At 44.4% G+C, this 20,356-nt stretch overlaps 1 protein-coding gene across 1 annotated transcript; it reads left to right on the top strand.

The window, feature by feature from the left end:
• Window positions 1–10: 10 nt before the first annotated feature.
• ret (ret proto-oncogene receptor tyrosine kinase) lies at window positions 11–20,088 on the top strand. Its single transcript, XM_076019102.1, has 20 exons — window positions 11–222; window positions 9,869–10,117; window positions 11,214–11,507; window positions 11,629–11,867; window positions 12,274–12,469; window positions 12,552–12,751; window positions 13,385–13,667; window positions 13,788–13,919; window positions 14,294–14,404; window positions 14,534–14,647; window positions 14,742–14,986; window positions 15,073–15,220; window positions 15,358–15,465; window positions 15,544–15,758; window positions 15,950–16,072; window positions 16,148–16,218; window positions 16,676–16,813; window positions 16,947–17,046; window positions 18,077–18,224; window positions 19,086–20,088. The coding sequence occupies exons 1-20, from the start codon at window positions 132–134 to the stop codon at window positions 19,241–19,243; spliced, it is 3,363 nt and encodes a 1,120-aa protein (XP_075875217.1). The 5' UTR covers window positions 11–131; the 3' UTR covers window positions 19,244–20,088.
• Window positions 20,089–20,356: the final 268 nt, after the last annotated feature.

Here is a 20,356-nt window from a genome sequence, read left to right as displayed (position 1 = left end):
TTGCTTTTTTTTTTTTTTTTTTCCTGCAACGCATCTTTCGAAGGAAGTTTCTTTTTATTTTTATTTTTATTTCTCTCTCGCTCCCGGGAAGCTCGTTTTCATCCAGAGATTTTCACTTATGGTTCGCGAACATGGGGTCAAGTTGTGGTTTCTCTCGAGGAAACGTCGGTGCACCGCCGCCGCCGCTGCCGCCGCTGCTGCTGCTGCTCCTGTTGCTGGACGGTAAGGAGTCATCATCGGCTCGGCTGCGAGAGAGGATGAAGTTGAGAGTCATTCTCTCTCAGCATGTGCCGCACGCGTTTTTTGTTTGTTTGTTTGTTTGTTTTAAAGAAGCAATCTAGCTCTGCTTACACCAGGAACGACAAATAATGAATTAATGAAAACGTTTCGAAATCTGTTTTCCCTCAGCATCACCTTCAATTCAATGCCAGTTGTTGTTGTGTTTGAATCCTCCTCCTTTTTTACCAGACAGGCAGGTGTCTGAGCACAGCAGACTATAATCCTTTTACTATTGTTATTACTATTTCATCATTGTTCTATTTTGGCACAAAGTATACTTTTCTTGATGCAGCAAGACAAAGCAATACAAATAGAAATAAGTCGAGTGTGCCTGCTCAAACACACGATACAGCCTTGTTGGAAAACCTGAATCCCTTCGCCAACTTAAAAGGTTTCGGCAACAGTCCGACTCCAAAAGTTGACTGTCCTCGGCGCGTTCAACCAGCGCTTCACGCTGCACGAAAAGTGATGGTCGCATTGTGCACTGCTTGTTATGCCTGGTATGGCACGTTGGAACCTTGGAGTCAAATGAATACCTCCATATATCATAATATTATAATCCTGCTCACAATCCCACGGCCCAACTGTACCAACATGGTCCTCACATGTGGTCTAAATTTAAAGTGTCCCTCATATAGCTGGGGGAGTGTGGAGTGGAGTGCGCACGGCGACCGTGTCAGATGTGATGCTTGGACAAATATAGGCCACCGTGTGGAATAGTTGCATTTGTTTTTGGACTCGGAGAGTGTCTCGCAAGCGGTTACAAATCAGTGTTCTCACCATCCCGATATGTTATTTTGTATATATATATATATATATATATATATATATATATATATATATATATATATATATATTTCCCTGTCTGGAAAAGCGGACTTGGAATAAAACTCCAGCCCTGCGTAACCGCCCAGGGGAGCCGTTTTCCCGCAGCGTTGTTAAAATGATTCATGAAAATTTCAAGGTGCCACAGTCGTGCATGTGTGTATGTGTGTGTTATACTCTCTGGTTATTTTTTCATCAAGAGGACCCAGAGCTGGGAGATGGAGATTGACATCACACTGACATTAAAAAAAAAAAAGAAAAGAAAAGAAAAGAAAGAAAGAAAAAAGAATTTGACATTTCATCTTCCAGTTTGCTTTGCATCTGTTCGCCTTTTTTTTTTTTTGGTCGTGTAATTACACGGATGCTGAAACCCTCACACACACCCCTAACACCCCCTCACCTGCCAGTTAGCTACAACAAAAGACCTGTACTGGTCCAGGGAGTAAGAGGAGGAGGAGGAGGAGGAGGAGGAAGAGGAGAGGGAGGAGACGGACGGAGTGTGCCGCGGGCAGGTGCGCGGCAGCTGCTCCTATCTCTGGGCAAACACCGCTTGTTTGTTTTCTGCAGGAAAACACGGCCTGTTACACAAGTGCGCACACCGTTCCGGTGTCAGAGCCGACATACACTGCTCACAAAAATGACAAGCCAGGCTGATTTTTTTTTTTTTTTTTTTCCTTTCTTTCTTTTCTGTTAGTGCCCAAGCTTGTGGGTTTTTTTTTTTTGTTTTTTTTTTCGTGTCACTTTTGGAGGACGTTCGGATGGGAGATGTTATTCACGCCCATTTCCTCCCCGAGCGCTCACAAAAAAAAAAGTTCCCCAATACCACCAGGCAGGCGGGTTCTGGGAATGTGTTTGTTCCTCATTGTTATGTATTGCGTGACGTTTTATTTTCACTCGCGGTCACTCTGCAAGTCATTTCATAATTGTTTGGACTTCGGAGCTGGACTCTTTTTTTTTATTTTATTTTTTTTGTTGCACTGTTGACAAAGAAAGTGGTTGTTTCACATCATCGCTTCCCCAAGTTCCAGGTTACTCATTAGTTTAGCTGTTGTTGACCTGCTGAGGTAATCAAACAAAGGAAATTGGCAATCAGAGCTCGAGGACATAGGAGTGGACGGCGCTTTGTTTTTTTGTTTTTTTCATTTAAAATGTGGCTGGACAGAGGAGCGGAGTGAGTAGAGGAGGTGAAGCGGTTCAAGGAGGCTCGGAAATTAGGGACAGTTGGAGGACAGGAAGCGGCGTTGTTTATGGAATTTGTTACAGTTTAGAAGAAATAATGTTCCCTTGGAATCGTGATTGGTGTTCTCTCATCTGGTCGGCCACGACATTCGGAGCCTTTTTTTTTTTTTTTAATGTATTTTGGTGTTCATCCAAAGAGCTTTATGAGATTTCCTTTTGATTCATTTATTTCTTTGTAACGAATACAAGCCCGAGGGAGCTTATGGACCGTTTTTTTTTTTTTTTTTAATTACATCAGCTTTTAAGGGACGCCTGCTTTGTAGATGCAAGCAAAAAACTTCTCTTATGTGATTAGAGATTTATTGTAATCTTTAGCTTCTGTCAACAAACAGTTCAGTGTAATCCATCTCTTCCCTGTTGAGTGGCCACAGATGTTTTCACAAAAAAGCATTGATGAGTTTATCTTCCGCTGCGACCTTGTTACTGTAGCTCTGACCCCACTCTGCCCTCTGACCTCACAAAGGAGTCATTGATAGCAACGATACCTCAATCCCAGAGGATGTTGTGGGTTTTTTGGGGGTCGGGGTGGGGGATGGGGGGGTGTTGTCCCTTTTGCTGCTCCTCACATGACAACGGTCATTTTCATCAGCTACTTTTGAGCGTTTGACAAGAAGCAGACCGTTAAATCTTATTTGTCGTCTGCCACGGCTTGATTTATTTCCCTATTCCATGATGTGATTTAGTCAAGCCCCTGCGTCGTGCTGCCTGCGTGGACCCTTTGTATGTCCCGTCAATTTCCGACTCTTGCTGTCACTATGTCTGCTGCAGTGTAATTGGAAAGCATCGTGATAAGGGTCACTCGCTGCTCGCTGATTGTTTGTTTTTTTTTGTGTTTTGAAGGTCACTGACATCACCACCCATTGGCTCTCTGTTATTCTTACATTTTTATTTTTTTGTAACAAGTTTGTCAGTGGTTCAACCCAATATGTCTCACCGCGGGAGGCAAAACGACAACCGTCTGGAATTATCTTTTCTCCACCAGTCCAGGCCCCCCACCTGGCCATGCCTGAAAGCATATGGGAGGCCGATGCCTAACAAACAAACAATCAAAAACCACTGGGCTTGTTACATTTTACTGAAGAATGACTAAAATTACAGCATGAAAAAGGCAGGCTGGATCAACTCTTTGAAGTGTTATCAAATATAAAGTAGTAAATCACATAATTTGGCATTTTACTAGGAATTTGGCTAGGGAGCCTCTTTTCATCCATTTTAAAACTAAACTAGCAAATCTCTTTGGAGCACATTGCAGAGTGAGATACAGAATTCCGTGACGGGAAGCCGACCACTTGAATGCGACTTCCTCCACTGAGTGTCTAACTCCGGAGTGTTTCCCGTTACGCCGCTGCTGGCGTTGCATGGATGCTGCACCTACCTGTCAAAGCTCAGCGCTTGATCCTCTAGTCAGTTCAGGGTCACACTTCGCAAGCATGCCAAGCTCGGGGTTGAATCTAATTTGCAGCGGTGAAAGGACAAGAAGACATTGATTGAAATTTCACCCTCGGGGCATTTAGTCCTCTTGTTTCGCATGGGTCTTGACAAGTTATTTTTCAGCCGCCCAGTGGTGCACGCTGGATTTGACCCGTCACTTGCAACAACAAACGAAACAAAAGAGAGGGAGCTCATTGGTTTCGTTCGGGCTTCAGCGCGGTCGTATGACCCAGGACAACCGAATGTGGGTTAAAGGGGGCCCAAATGCAACAGTTTCCTTTTCCGGGATTCTGACATTAATAATGGCAGCAAGTTCAAATCTAAGAGTTTATTCAGTTCACCGTCAATGTATACTGCAATGTGAAATTGCATTGGGCCCAAAATGTGAGAGAGAAAATAAAGCTGTTTTTCGCCCTTTTCTTTATTAGCTGATCCTTTCATTTGCTCAGGTAGGAAACCATGCTGTGAATGACTTTTCCACTTTTCCCTCCTACGACCGCAAGCACTCTGCCGAAGCCTTTTTTCCATCGACGCCAGACCATCTGTGTTTTCCCTTTTTTGTGTTTCAAAGACACCCATGCCTTTATTTCCATATCGTAATCCATCAGATTCCCCGCAGCACACAGCAACAAGGAGTTGGGAGGAAGGTGCTCAGGTGATTTTAAACATAAGTAGGCCCTATTGAAATATTAACTAGGGTAAAAAAAGCCGGAGGTAGCATCTCCTTAAGTGCAAAGCTGCCCACCTCGATATGCATTTAGGTGATGGATCTTTTTAAGTGATTCAACCAAAACTTCATATGCGACTAAAAGTAACAGTAGCGAGTTTGCGTTCACACATGTAACTTTCTTTTCGTTTTTTTCCATTATAATGCCCATCTGTTCAGAGTCTGCTAAAAACAATGGATGTACTCACAAATTCATTTTATATTGATTCGCAGCCTTTTACAAAAACTTTGGAATAACAGGTGTTTAGAAATGCCACAAAGTAACTTTTTGCATACTTCTGTTTGCAAGCTGTTCGTTCCCAGCATTGGAATAAGTTTAAAATACACGCAGTTTTTTTCCTCTAGTCGTAATTGGTCAATGTTGACTGGCTAACGTGCTAAATGGATGCTACACGATTTCTGATTTTGTCATTTTGTGCATGTTGGCAGGATGTTTTTTTCATGTCGTCCAAAGCAGAACACGTTTAAGAAGGAGTTGCTATAGCATAACTTTGGACATTTCATGGCATTGGTCTGAAAAATGTTAACTAAAACACAGACAAAGAGATTTTTTTTTTGTCATTTACCTCAGGTTACAAACATTATTACACTGCATGTGAGCAAACTCAACCTGATTGTTTTCGGCCGCGGCTCTAATAGGGACAGAAAGGTTTTTATCATACTTGTCTAATGACTAGTGCATGAAATTCAGTCTGGATCTCCATGATGGACCACATGTTCAATTTTTGAAGCCACTGTCATTCCCCTCAGGAATTTTTAAACTGAATTTGTACTTGCAGCGAATCCCTACAGAGATGTTCTATTAGATTTCCTGATGACTGATGAACACGGTTCATTGGATCTCAGCTCTTGTATTCTCTGCGGGATAATTGCATTACGCCACGGGGTAATTGATTATTATGTTACGGTATGCATCAGGGTAAACTGAGTGATCTACCTGGAGCCCCAAAACCTTTTGCAAATTCAGATCAGATCTGTTGTCCTGATGAAAAGTCTGATGACTCTTCTGTCATAACAGGAAATTACTTTCTTTCCCCCCCATTAGCCCCCGTTGCTTAGCAAGTCATAGCATCGCAACCAGGATTATAACAAATCCAGGATGTGGGACCGGTATCCACTGGTGAATGAAAAAGAGAGATTTGAAAACACTGTGGTCAATAATGGCTTTTGTGGATGTAATTATTGCAGCTTCTAGGGCAATTGAATCCTCGTCAAGTCACGCAACCTCCTTGGAAGCAGAGTGATCAAGATAGGTTTCCAAGTTGATGTTGCGATATTTATAATAACACCACGATTTACTGGGTAAAATGCTCCATGATGGTGCTGCTGGCTGCAGCTCTGTGACGGATCATTAAAAAAAAAAAAAAAAACTAAACATGTTTTGATGGACTGAAATTGGGGAGTTAGCTGTGAAATTAAACCCACAGATGTAATATTTCTGAAAAACAAATGGCTCCACGTCGTCTGCAACAGAGATTATTGCCCCGCCTGCTGCTCTCCCCATCTCATCAGTGGAAAACAATCAGCATCGCTGTTGATTACTACGGTTATTGATTGGTCTGCTGCCAGATCTTTCCAATGGGTCGTTAGCAGGGGCGGACGGACAGCGCGCGTTGACCTTGGGAGGGAGAAAGGGCACGTGGCGCGGCTCTCGCCACAGGATCCCTTCCAGTCTGCGGGAAAACTCGTCAGGGGATGAATCATTAACAGGGAGCCGGAAGCCCTTGTTTTGTTATTTGCACGAAGCGGGAGAGATTCGGAGAGGTGGATTAGTAAACCGGCGGGCCGGTGCGAGTACATGAGCTCATGGCTGGTAAATCTTTCAGCCGGAGCACGCATTGAGCTAATTGAGTTCCCGTCTTTGTCTGGGACGAGGGAGAGGACGTCCTACCCCATCAGGTCCGTTCAGACTCACTCAGGACTTCACGTTTTGCATTGCGCTCGTGTCCTTTTTGTCCTCCTCCACGGTTAAAATATAAGAGCACAACAGACACGGGGGCGCAATTAACTGAAGGAAACCGCCGTCATCAAAGGTGACCAGGAAGGAAGGGCGCATGTATATGGATGAGTGAGAGACCCGACCTCCCCAGAGGTGTTGTCTTCCTCGGCAAACAAGCCCGAGTATCCGAGTTCTACTTCACTATCTATTCACATATCTACAGTAAACAACAATTGCTACACGAGTCCTCCTGTTCAAACAATGGCTTTGTTTGCGAAATTACTTACTGCAGCTTTTGAAGAAATGTCACCGTGTGCGTGTGTGTGGCGGCAGCATCAGTTTTATAGCCGTTTGAAGGCTGTAAAAGGTCTGCAGATGATGGTAATGTTTGCACACCGTGAGTTATCGGACGTCAGGGCTGTTGCAGAAACGCCGCACTGCCGATCTTGTTAGAATAATAAAAGCCTGTTTTAAGTCCCGAGATGAGGAATTACACTTAAGCCTGCGTTGTGCTTTCCATTATCAAAACCATTATCCGGCAATGGTCAGAAGAGGTGAAATGCCATTAACATTTGTATTTCCGTCACCCCCGTGCATCATTTGAAGAGAAGGTAATGAGTCATGCTTTTGGAAAGCCGTCATCATGGCTTAACAGATCCAGTATGCCATTTGCTAAGAGAGGCCTGCTTTGATACATCCAATTAATTAGTTTCGATATAAACTGCTTGCCTTCTGTTGGCCTCAGTCCTGGAGAGAAATTGAATTTTGAATGATATAAACAAATTGTGCTGCACGGGTCCCCGGCATCCGTGGCTCCGGGCCAACGCCAGCATCCATGAAATGTGCACAGCTCCCCTCTGGTTGACACGCTGGTGCCGCTGCTTTCATTTGCAGGGCTGCTGTCATCTGCCCTGCTTGATTCATGGCCGTGTCATGTGTGAGATAATCATAGAGCCAATTAATATCCCTGATCTAATGAAGAGCTGTAGAAAGTGTTGTTTCCCAGCATGTTATAGATACAAATGAGCCAGTGAGCTTTTGCTTATTATCAATTTCGTGCTCGCATTAGTCGTGTAACGTATTGTGACAGTGACAAGTTGGAGTTTTGCTCCCTTTTCTGTGCGCCAGTGGGGTAATAGCACCATCTTGCGGCCAGATGAAAGTACAACGCCAGCGATGTCCACAGAACTAGAAATGTTTATTCTAAGTAACGTGTCCATATTGTCGCTGTATTTTTTTTTCTATTGTACTCTTGATAAAAAAAATTAAAAAAAAAAGTTTTCTGTTTAAGCTGAGCTGGATCGGAGTTGCGGTCAAGCTCCTTCTGTTTGTTAATAATAGTGGAGCCACAATATTTATGACTGCAAACTGGCTTTTCATTGGAGGTGACAGCACACATCAGATATTTTATTCATCTTTTATGTATAAAATACATAATCTATTAGTCTAAATTCCACAAACAGGACCAAGATATCCCTGAGCCAGACAGAAATGAAGAAAAATATGGGTAGATTTCAAACCCCCACCTCTTAGGGTTTTTTTCCACTTATGTTTTAAATATTTCTACTGTCCCTTTGGCCAATAGCTGCCAGTGTCCAACTCAAGGACCAAATATCACTTGTTATTGACTTCATTTTTATGGGTGGGTGAAAAACACATCCAAAAGTGTGGAGTTCATCAGAAATAAATGTTTGGAAAAACATTAATCCACTGCATGGCTGGAAGTAGTTCACAAAAGTAAATGAAAACCGCTATTTACAATATTAAATGTGTTTCAGATTTGTTAATTAAATCTGTTTGTGCTTTGTTCTAAGTCTGTGCTGTGAGGGGAAATAATTTGTTCTCTTGGGGGGAAAAAAAAAGGGGGGAACAGAATAGAAAACAGTCTGTACGAGAAATGTGAAACACGCCTCCTGCCATGTTGTTTTTCCATCAGTTCAATCGTTGGGGCGTATATACCTCACTGTGCTCGCACCAAGATCCCATCAACCTCGGCCAAGTAAAGACTCTGCAATTTGTTTTCCGCTCGTGCTGGTTTTAATCAGAGAGCGATAAACTGAGGAAATGGGAATTGGTCCCCATAACCTGAGTCATGGAACCGACTCCGGCCATCCCAGCTGGGTTAACAAACAAAGTGGCCTGCGTCCCTGGAACGCATTTAATGAAAAGGGCCGAAACCTCTTTTGGACGTGTCTGCATCCTTCAGGAAGGACGGACACGTTTTATCTATCAGCTCGGCCTCCTGTCATCTAACCCTCCGTAAAATCGAATCAGCGTCTGAAACCGGAGCCGAAGCCTCAACTGCACCAACAGAAATAGAAAATCTAGTTGTGCTGTCTGCTAATGACATTTGTGCGCTCCCTAAATGGTCGCCTACAGTCGTCAAAGAGGAACATAACAGGGATATAATTACAGGACGGACACTCACCATCTCCATTTTCCTGTAAAACACACGGTCGGCGTTGCTCTTTATGGATTACCCTGACACACACACACACACACACACACACACACACCCCTCTGCCAGGCAGTGAGTCATCTCTCCACCCTGTCATGTTATCCATGGTAATTAAACTTCTCAAGGTGAAACACAAGGAAAATCGGAAACCGCGTGTTATTGACCAGATGTGAGATTCATTAAGGGGCCGCGTAAGTGTCATTCGAGCCCCTGCTTTCAATTTCCTGCCGATGCGGAGAGACCAAAAGACACATCAGAAGAGGCTGTCGTTCTCCATACGCGTGTTCATTGTGGCCCGTGTGAGTGGCCATTGTCCTCGCAGGTAGAGAACCAGACAGGATGTCTGATAACAGCTTCACCCTGTGACAGAAATAAACCAGGCAAGCAGTGCTTTATGGGTGAGAAACTTTCCACCGACCCTCCGGAGTACATATGAAAGGATGCACTGCTATCAACACGAGATTGAATTTAAAAAAATAACTCTTTATATCTTCAGGAAACAACTGATTTTGCCCTCTAAAACAAAATTTTATCTTCCTACTTAAACTGGTACTTTGCAGCTTGTACTTCTGAGTGGCCGTGTTGCCACTAACTTGGGAGAGATGGTCTTGTCGTGGGAGAGAGGGGCTTGTTTCCAGAAGTGAGTTATCATCTGGACTGTATTGGCAGAGGCCCTGCACTGAAGTGGTGACTTGTCCAGGGTGCACCCCATCTGGGTCCAATGACAGCTGGGATCAGCTCCAGCAAACCTCCTGAGAGGGGAGAAAGTGGGTGTAGCAGATGGATGGATGACAGGCATAATACATATTTTTTGAAAGATCAGTAAGATATGGGACTTTTTAAGACATATGTCTATATTGGAAAGCTGCGACAAACCAGGCCTTGTTCATTGTCACTGTGCAAACAGCAGAAAGAGAATATTGAGTCGGACAAGTTCTAACCATCTGGTCGCTGTGTTGTCTCTCTCCAGGGATGCACGGCCTTTACTTCAGCCAGAGCCAGTACATTGAGACGGTGTATGTGGGCCAGCCGGCAGGGACGCCGATCCTTCAGGTCCACGCCATGCGGGACAACATCTCGGAGCGGCCCCACTTCTTCCTGTGCTTGCCAAACCCGTTCAGGGTTTCACAGGTCTACAGCTCCTGGTTCAATATGGACGTCAACACCGGAGTGCTGTCCCTCAACAAGACCCTGGAGGAGAGCGACTTCGCAGGCCTGTGTGAGTAGGATTCCAGTGGGCAAAAGTAAATGGACACGTTTACGTCAGCGGCATGCTGGATTACTGCTACTTCAGCACTTCTGATCCTATTTTGTATCCTCCCAAGGCTCAGTTTGATTTCAAATGGGCCAATTCCATGTTTAACTTTGTGTCAAACTTGAAGACACTGTATCTGCTTTTACATCGATATCGTTCTTATGTTGACTTTGACATTGGAAAGATTTCAATATTTGTAAGACCTGTAGCAAAGTGTTTTCAAACGATGGTATTAGATGGTATTAAAAAAAAATGGTGGGAAGTAAGAGAGTACAAAGAGGTAGATTTTTCAGGTATCTGTACTTCACTTGAGTACTTATTATTTTGTTCAACTATTTACTTTTACTCCTTACATTTGTAAACAAATATCTGTACTTTCTAATTTTTATATTGGAAAAACAGGTTCGTTCATTTTGTGTTTAAAAGTACTTAAAATATACAAATTCTGTTAAAATTAATTTGTTGTTGTTGTCTGAAGTCGCACTCTTTGAACTATACTGTTGTGTAGTGTAATGTAAAAGTCAATTGTATTTTAGAGGGATATCATATTAGAGTACCTTGGTTTTGGCTTCACTCTGGTCAGCTCAGTCCAAATTATTCTGTCACAATTTTTGAAATTTTTGCAAAATCATCAATGAATGTGCTGTTTAATTCGTGGGGAAAATTGTTTGTTTGTTTTTTTACTTTTTGCTGCAGTACATTTCAGAACCGGCACTTTCTTACTTTTATTTGAGTAAAGGAGTTGAATCAGTGCTTTTACTTTTACCAGAGTACTGTTATACAGAATATCAATAGAGAAATGGAGAATATGAATACATTTATCAGCTCTGTTGAACGCACACATTTTAATTGTAATGCAGAGAACCATAGCAATGCCAACTATGGTTTTCACATTAGAGCATATTAGGTCTTTGGGTTTAATGCTCTTTGCATATTGATGAGGTTTCTGCCTAATGTGATTGCACAGAGGCAAAGGGGGGGGTGGGGGGGAGTGTGGAGTCATCAGAACACAACACTGCAGGATTAAAATGTCCCTTGCATTTTGTTTTGGCTGCCGCAGATACGAGCTCTCCAACGGTGAAGAAGCTGCAACTGCGGGCCGTAGTCTTAGCCGCTTCCCCCAAGAAGTTGCTGTGCGGCGGCAGGAAGCACCTCCAAATCATCCTGGACTTTGTCAACGCCAGCTTGCCTCAGTGCGCCCACACCAGCATGAAGGAGCTGTGCTTCCCGCACAGGCTCATCGCCACCCCTCACATCACGGAGAACAGGTTCCCGGAGGCCCTCCTGCAGCTCCGACGCCTCACCAGACTCAACGTCTGCCCCAACTACACCATCACTTACAACGTGGAGACAGGTTGGGAGCGTTGCAGTGAAGATGCATCACAGTCCTGTTTGCGTAACGAACACCAGACCCGAGGTTTGCTCTGTCAACTGGACATTGAGTGGTTATCTACTCGCTTGCATTTTGCCCTCAGAGACCCCGGGGCCTTTCGCTGTGAACGAGAACACCACGGAGCTGGTGGTGACCGCCCCGCTGGACCGTGAGGAGGTGGAGCGCTACAGGCTGCTGCTGGTGTGCAGAGTGCGGACGGAGACGCGCATCACCCGGGTGGAGACCTCGCTGGACGTTCTGGTCAACGACGAGGACGACAACTCGCCGTTTGTCAACGGGACGGACACGGCGGACGTCGTCATCAGCTTGAATAGAGCAAAAGTGAGAGGACGCGTTTCTGCTAATTGAGCTAATAGCCCCAGACATGACATGGGGTATTGGGAAGATTCAAAGATTGATTGTGACCACATTATATATTGTAACATGCTAACAAAAAACGAATTTGTTCCCACAAAATACTAATTTGTTCAAAAGAAATGCTAATTTGTTCCCAGGAAATGGTCTGGGGCAGTCTGCTAAGTCAGCTGCTTGTTGTAATAAAGAATTAAGCACAAGCCTAATTAAATAACTGTGTAAATGTGGGACATGATATTGACAAGAACATAACAAGAAAAGATAACGGCCTGGGCTCCTACAGCTTCTAGGTGCTTTGTGCCAAAATGATATTTATTCATCCGTCGCATTTCAATATTCCCATGTTTCCATTGTTTGTTTTTTTTTTCTTCAGGGAGCTACTTTTGGCACGTTGCTCGTCTTTGACAGGGACCTGACCACCACCTACCCGGAAGAGGACAGCCACAACAAGTATGTCGGGACGCTGCTCAACGCCGACAAGTGGGTGAAGGACACCTTCGACATCAAGGGCGTCTTCAGTGAGAAGAAAGCTGCCGTCGGGGGCATTCGAGAAAGCATCAACACCTACCGTGAGTGAGCGTGGGTGTGTTGCACGCACTGTCCGCTTCGTAAGTCCCTCGCACGTGTCATCCATGTCTCTCTTGTCCGCAGGCCTTTCCCTGAAGAGGAACCTGAACGTGACGGAGAACTTCAGCCTGCAGCTGGACTACCTCGTCAACGACACCAACTACCCCGGCCTGGAGGGCACGGTGCAGCTGCACTTCAACGTCACCGTCCTACCGGTGCACATCCACTTCCCCAACGTCACGCTTACGTTCACGATGACGCGCAGAGCGGCCGTGTACGCACAGGTACGTTTTCGTTTGCTTTCGGTTGGAAATTGTTCCTCCTCATTTAACCTAACATGTTTTCAACTCGTGACAGAAATTTTAAAAAAATCAGTGCACTACATTATTCTAACCTTTCAAAACAAACACAGTAAAAGTTCTCAGGTTGCCAGATTGACTCAACAAATAATAATTAAAATCAGGGAAAGAACTGAATTTATTTACTGGGGTTTTTTTGGGTGTTGACAAATATTTATGGTCTTGAAAGTTTTCCTAATCTAAACTGTCATGCCTAATGGCACGTTTCCCAAAATACGTTGGATTGCTGGCATTTCAAAACTGAAATGTCAGCAATCCAACCTAATTGAAACCTTTGCTGGCATTGCACTTTGTTTCTTTCACCATTTCTTTTTGAAAACGTCAATCTGTGGGAGCCCGGCTTGCTAAAATAAACACATTTCAAAATGAGCAGGAGTAATAACTCTGCAGATGTTCAAGCATTACTGTCATCACTTTTACACAATTTATGATTGTGTGAAAGCGTAAACTGTGTTCTTCTTATTAAGAACCTAAATGATTGTGCTGACCCGACTCAAATGGTTTTCGTTTCGTCATCTTTCCGCTCAAATCTCCCGCGGTTCCACATCCCGTCCTCAGGTTGGCAAGGTGTGTGTTGACAACTGCCAGCAGTTTGGCGGCTTCAACATCACGTACCGGCTGGAGCTGCCCGATAGGAACATGTCTGCCGAAGCGCAGTCCTGCTACACGGCCGTCAGCGTCGCCCAGGCCCCCGGCGAGATGTGGGGAGTGCTGTACGTGAACGACACAGGCCCGCTGAGCAGGCCGGAGTGCCAGGATCTGCAGTACCTGGTGGTGGCTCAGGAGGAGAACGCGCAGATGGAGGCCAGCGTGCACATCCAGGTCATCCTGGACAGTGAAGGTAAGGCTGCTGGATAATGTCATAAACCCGGATTACATAAAACCTGCTGGTCCTCTTCCCGCGGCTTGTTTTTTTTTTTAAAGATTGCGTTATGTGTGTGTTCTTGGCACCGCCGCACAGCGAACATTGTCAGCCAGGAGAGCCTCGAGTTCCTGTCCTGTGCGGAGAACAGACGGCGAGGGGACTGCGAGTCGATCGGTGGCCTGGGAGCAACAACGGGGAGGTGCCAGTGGAGGCAAGGCGTGGGGAAAGGTGCAGTTGTTAATCGACTCTTCAAGTGTTGATTCTCTTTTTCAATAACCGCACTTACTACCGGAGACCGGCGAGTCCCTGTAACAAGATTATTTATGTAGCAACTGAGGCCATGGAACATTCCCTCAACTGTGGTCTTGGAAGATATTAAAGGTCCAGACAGACATGAGTAACTCTTGCTAACACCCCTTTTTTTTCTGGCAGGAAAGGCCAAAGGGAAAATGTGTTTTTATTTCAAAACTTACCAGCCCTAAATTATGACTGAGAAATGAGTATTAAGGGGCACATGAGATATTTAGAAATTTTGCACCTGACAATTCTTAAAGTTTGTGCCTGCTGCTGAAGTTATTCTTCCTCCTCTCCTCACACTCCAGGGGTGTCCAGGGACTACTCCACCTGCTCCCCTGACTTGCGGACATGTCCGGATAGTTTCTGCGATGCAGTCGAGAGCAAGGATCCGTCGATATGCCCGCAAGACTGCACAAGTACGAAAGCATCGATTTTCCCACTCGGGAATTTCAACTTTGGTTTTCAAAGTGACCCATAGAATTTGTGATTGAGGTCCCTGTGTGTCTGCAATGTTGACTGCGTTGACTCCTGTCGTGTCCCTGAAGGGAAAGAGGTCGTCGGGGGCTACGAGCGAGGCTTGAGGACCGGGATTCAGGCCGGCAACGGGATCTGCTACTGCTACACGGAGAAATGCTTCTGCGAGAAGAAAGTCATCGAGGGTGAATTTCCCAAAAACAAAAAAATCTACTTCTGGCAAAATCAGACACTGTTAGAGATAAAGTGGTCGCTCATGTGCGACATCCCCTCCTCCAGAGACGATGTGCGACGACATGTGCAAGACCATCATCGCCACCGCTCTGCTCCTCTCCTTCATCGTCTCCATCCTCCTGTCCTCGTACTTTATCCACCGCTACCACAAGAACTCCCCCAAGCCGCCCATCGCTTCTGCTGAGATGACCTTCCGGAGGCCCGCCCAGGCTTACCCCATAAGCTTCCCCACCAACAACGTGCGCCGGGGCTCGCAGGAATCCATCGAAACGGAAACCTTCAAAATACCTGTGAGCTGCTCTTCACCTGGTCGGCGTTGTCTATTGAAACATACAGGGAACCTGAATAATATGGTAGTTTGTGTTTGGTTTAACAGGAGGACCCTAAGTGGGAATTTCCGCGTAAAAACCTCGTACTCGGCAAAACTCTGGGCGAAGGGGAGTTTGGAAAAGTTGTTAAGGCGACGGCATTCAGACTGAAAGGGAAGGCCGGATACACCACTGTGGCTGTGAAAATGCTGAAAGGTGAGGAAAGCCAGACGGAGAGCAGACACACACACACGCACACGCACAAGGACATCGGCTTCAGTATCGATGATGCATGAGGAGTGACTGTCTGCAGCCCGTCGGTCATCACTGTCCGTCTCTCTGCTCCGTCACAGAAAACGCGTCCCACAGCGAGCTGCGTGACCTGCTGTCTGAGTTCACCCTGCTGAAGCAAGTCAACCACCCGCACGTCATCAAGATGTTTGGCGCGTGCAGCCAGGACGGTGAGAGCTCAACCCTTTTCTCGGTGGGCGGGTTTGTCCAGAGTTCTCCACAAGCAACTGCGTTTTCTCTCTGAATAGGACCTTTGTATCTGATCGTGGAGTACGCCAAGTTCGGGTCGCTGCGTAACTTCCTGCGTGAGAGTCGGAAAGTTGGCCCCAGTTACATGGGCCGGGACGCCAACCGCAACTCCAGCTACCTGGAGAACCCAGACGACAGAGCACTTACCATGGGCGACCTGATCTCTTTTGCTTGGCAGATCTCCAGGGGCATGCAGTACCTGGCTGAGATGAAGGTATATGTCACTTTTTCAAGGGGGTGTTTAGAGTGGGAAAGTCTGTTTTAAACACTGCAAACCACGAAGATTCAAGCACTCATTTTTTTTTAAGTGATGAGAACAGACAAAGTGGGAGTCCATACGATGAACCAAGAAGGTGATACATTAATTGAGCGTGAGCGCAGTAAACTTATGATTTGCTACGACAGCTCGTTCACAGGGACCTCGCAGCACGAAACGTCCTCGTGGCTGAAGGGAGGAAGATGAAGATCTCAGACTTTGGTCTGTCCAGAGACGTGTACGAGGAGGACTCGTACGTTAAGAGGAGCAAGGTGAGGAGTTGGGAGGCAATTCGTGTCTGGAGCTTTTGCAACAAACGTCTGACGAGTTTTCTCAACGCTTCCCAGGGCCGCATACCTGTGAAATGGATGGCAATAGAGTCCCTGTTTGACCACATTTACACAACACAAAGCGATGTGTGAGTATCTACTTCATCCTGAGGGAAAAAAAACTTTACTTACTTACTGTATTTTAAGTGAGATGCAACTTAGCATAGAGACTGGAGGCAGAGTCAAGCACCTGACTGGGTTCAGAGCAAGGGAAGTATTTGAGCGTGGGAGAGGTTTGGCCTCTGTTTTCCTTGGAGGTTTCATGTTTACTTGATACTTTTCATGATGTGATTCATTCAAAATGAAAACCAAACAGTATTTTACATTTTAAGTCATGTTTTGCTTCCGAAAACATTCAGTTTTTTTTATGTTTTAAGTAGTCCTCGCACAACAACAAACAGATGTCAAAAAGCCCCACAGGAAGAAAGGAAGCCCTCAGGACTTTTACTTTTTAATCATCTGGTTGTTGTAGGATTCAACTGATCATTGTATAATTATTATTTTTCTGCTGCAATGATCTTACCAGCTCCTTTATGTTCCCCCTAGGTGGTCCTTCGGCGTGCTGCTGTGGGAGATTGTGACACTGGGGGGGAACCCATACCCGGGCATCGCTCCTGAACGCCTCTTCAACCTGCTAAAGACTGGCTACAGGATGGAGCGCCCAGAGAACTGTTCTGAAGAAATGTGAGCCTCTGCCACATCTGTTGCCTCCTCCTCTACACTGCAATAACGCCCTCTCAGCGCTTCAACAACAGTCATTCACAGGCCACTGTGGGAGATTTATAGATGGGTATTACAGCATTCTCCCCTCCCGCAGGTACAACCTCATGATCCGGTGCTGGAAACAAGAGTCAGACAAGAGGCCGACGTTTTCAGACATCAGCAAGGAGCTGGAAAAGATGATGGTGAAAAGTCGGGTATGGTGAAGCCGCACAAGCGCATAACTTATTCATATTCTTCCATAGGAAGCGAGCCGCTGATTAGTGTCTGTCCCGACATTACTGGCTCAGCTTGAGAAAGAGGCTTTGATAATGCATGCAGGGGAACCTATAGGTGGAGTGTGCTTTTAGATTTGCAATCTGCCAGACAACATGTGCGCCGCTCCCTCTACATTATATCACTCCACATCAACGCTTTAGCCACCACGACTAGCATTTTAGGGTCAATCCTAAAATGCAGCCTTGTGCATGTTAATGACAGAGCGTGCCGTCGTGGCCCCTGCTGTTAAATGAGGATAAATGTAGATGGTTTAAGGTCAATGAAATGCTGCCTTTCCAGAATACAGCAAAAACATGTACAGTGGGAATGTTCCTTGATGCAAATTTTCTGGATTGCGTAAATTACCAGAGGTGGGAGGTAATGAAGTACAAATACTTCATCACTGTACTTGAGTGCATATTTCAGGTATCTGTATTTCACTAGAGTGTATATTTTTCAGACAACTTCTTACTTTTACCCCCTACGTTTATACTCGTTACTTTACTTTGCTTTTACTAATTCTCCTAGTATTTGTTATAGTTGTTGTTGCCTGAAGTGATGCTATTTGAACCCTGTGGTTTTGTAGTTCAATATCAAAGTGGATCATATCAGTTTTGGGGTCACTGTTCAGTCGAGATTATTCTGTCACAGCGTTTTCATTTTTGCAAAATTCTCAACAAATGTTTTGATCCATTACTGTAAAAAAAACATTTTTACATCAGTAAGTTTCAGAACCTGTACTTTCTTTCCTTTTTTCTTAAGTAAAGGAGTTGAATCAGTACTTTAACTTTCACCCGTCGAGTATCCTTTTGCACAAGTATCCGCACTTTAACTTAATTACAGAACGTGAATACCTTTGCCAGCTCTACAAGTTACTTTGGGGTTTTTTGTGGGTAACTGCACCATCTGACCTTGATTGCACAAACCCTCGGCCTGCTGTGACTGACACTCGCACTCCTCTCTTGTTAGGATTACCTGGACCTGGCAGCGTCCACGCCTGCAGACGCCCTGCTGTACGACGACGCCCTCTCTGAAGAGGACACGCCCCTAGTGGACTGTAATAACGCCCCTCTCCCTCGAACTCTCCCCTCCACATGGATTGAAAACAAGCTCTATGGTAGAATCTCCCATGCATTTACTAGATTTTAGAAACAGGACACACAACACAAGCACTCTTTTTATGGCAAGCTGTGATTGGCTTTTTTCCGTAGTCAAGTGTGCGTGACTGTGATCTGTAGGCATGCCCTTTGCTGACTGACGCTGACATAGCTCCCATTTCATTGTAAATGAGAGGCTCAGTGAGGAAAAATAGAATAAGATCTTGTGTCTTGACTGTTTTGGTTTGTTTGGACCTGCTTCTAATGTACACAGCTGCCAACCAAAACAAAAATTACTCCATTTGTAAATGTCAACTCCGCCCACCATTCTTATTTATTTGGCAATGCTCATACTGCTTCGTCTGCATTTTATCTGTAGGTAGCCATTCAAGTCACTCTGTGACATTTCCATCATCACCATTTCATTATTTGTTTGCACTGTAAGCAGGACTGTAAAACATTTGAAACAGGTCCTTGCCCAATCAATCACTCGCTCTGTTTTATAATTTCACATTGTCTTAAATCTCCTGACGTGCTAATGTATATTACCAATTAATCTCTGGTGAGTGAACAGTAAGGCTTTTCAACGCAACTCTAGGGTATAAACATAGAGAAACATTTTGTTATGCATCAGCAATTTTGAATACTTGAAATGCCGCTTTTGGGTTAAATGTTTAAGCAATGTGGCCTTGATGGGTTTTCTCCAAAATATTATTCAATATTTTCACTTAATGTCATCCATAGCCAAATGTTTAAATTTCAAGTCATTCCTCAATCGTTTTTTGGACCCAGACACTGCAGAGTTTGATTTGAGAGCCTTACTGTCTGTACGCTGTCTATCTTTCACTGAGTGCAGAAAAATGATATGTTTTCATTTTTAGGCATGTCATACCCGAACTGGCCTGAGAAGAGCCCGGTACCGCTCAACAGACACGATGCCACTAATCCGGTCTTTACAAGATATGCCAATGATAGTGTTTATGCAAACTGGATGGCTTTGCCTTCACCCGCAAAAGCTGTGGACAAGCTTGATAGCTAAAGACAAGCCAACACTGTAGAAAAGATGCCTAATTGGAAGATGTGTATATTTCTAAAAGACTGTACATATACAATCTGATGCTAAAGTTGGGTCCCTTTTATTTCTGTTGCACGGGTATTCATCGACTAAAACTGGGGTCTGTTTAAGCTGCACACATGGCTGGATCAGTACAGACCAGGCTTCATTCAGCTCTTCAGTATGTTAATTATTACCTCACAGGTCATGTTGGCCAAGTTGTACCACTGCATGACTATTGTACCAGATTGTATGCCAGTGTCATTGTCTTTTAAGTGCCTGTGCCGCTTCTACAATAGCCTCCGATTATAAATGTGCGACTGTGAAGATCTTGTTCCAGCCCAGGAATTAAAGGGGACGTCTTTACCATCACCTGTTGTAGACAGTTGGGATAAAGAGGACAAAAAGCAACGTGCTGAATTTGTTCGAGAAAAAAAAAAAGAAGTAAAGTTTCTACTTTAGAGGATTGTGCTTTTCAAAACTGTCACATGACCCATTTTGTGTTTCTCCCACAAGATGTTTTACAACTGTTCTTGCCAAAGAAAAGTAAAGCAGAAATGTTCAATGAACAGTCCTCTTACTTTTGATTTTTGTTCTGTTTTTAACTTCTTTTTTTACGTAAGGAATATCAGTTAGTGGGTGCAACAACATGTAAACGGACATGAGATTTCCCATAGATTGTGACATTGTCCTGTGTCAGACTCCAGTTCGTTTTTTTTTAATTCACTGTTATGGCAATCGTGGAAAAAAGTATGGTTATGTAAACTAATAAGTGTTATCATTGTTACATTATTTGATTATGTTCAAGTTAATAATAAACATTAAAAAAAAAAAAAATATGCAGCGTGGTCTACCCCTTTGTGTCTTTTCAAATAAATGGGAAACCCCTCACTGTCTTCCTCATATGGGCAAATAGAACTGCTCAACGGTGGTCTCATAAATGAGCAAGAACTATGTCATATTTTTACATGTTTTTATTATATAGTATTTGGACCATGCGCAAGTAAAAATGTGAGAATCAAATTTTATTATTATTTGTAGTAGCAGCAGCAGTACTACTACAGTAGTGGTAGTTTTTCGCAGTAGTGTTGGAAGAAG

Source organism: Nelusetta ayraudi, unplaced genomic scaffold (genome assembly GCF_046127955.1).
Source record: "Nelusetta ayraudi isolate G7.1 ecotype Tasmania unplaced genomic scaffold, CSIRO-AGI_Nayr_v1 ptg000008l, whole genome shotgun sequence".
Lineage (NCBI taxonomy): Eukaryota > Metazoa > Chordata > Actinopteri > Tetraodontiformes > Monacanthidae > Nelusetta > Nelusetta ayraudi.
This window is presented reverse-complemented; position numbering and strand designations above follow the sequence as displayed.

Bases quoted from the DNA above. Each gene is read 5' to 3' on its own strand.
- ret (XM_076019102.1), top strand. From the start codon at position 132: ATGGGGTCAAGTTGTGGTTTCTCTCGAGGAAACGTCGGTGCACCGCCG. The intron at 14,405-14,533 runs GTACGAAAGCAT...GTGTCCCTGAAG, and splicing joins ATGCCCGCAAGACTGCACAA to GGAAAGAGGTCGTCGGGGGC. The intron at 14,648-14,741 runs GTGAATTTCCCA...CCCCTCCTCCAG, and splicing joins CGAGAAGAAAGTCATCGAGG to AGACGATGTGCGACGACATG.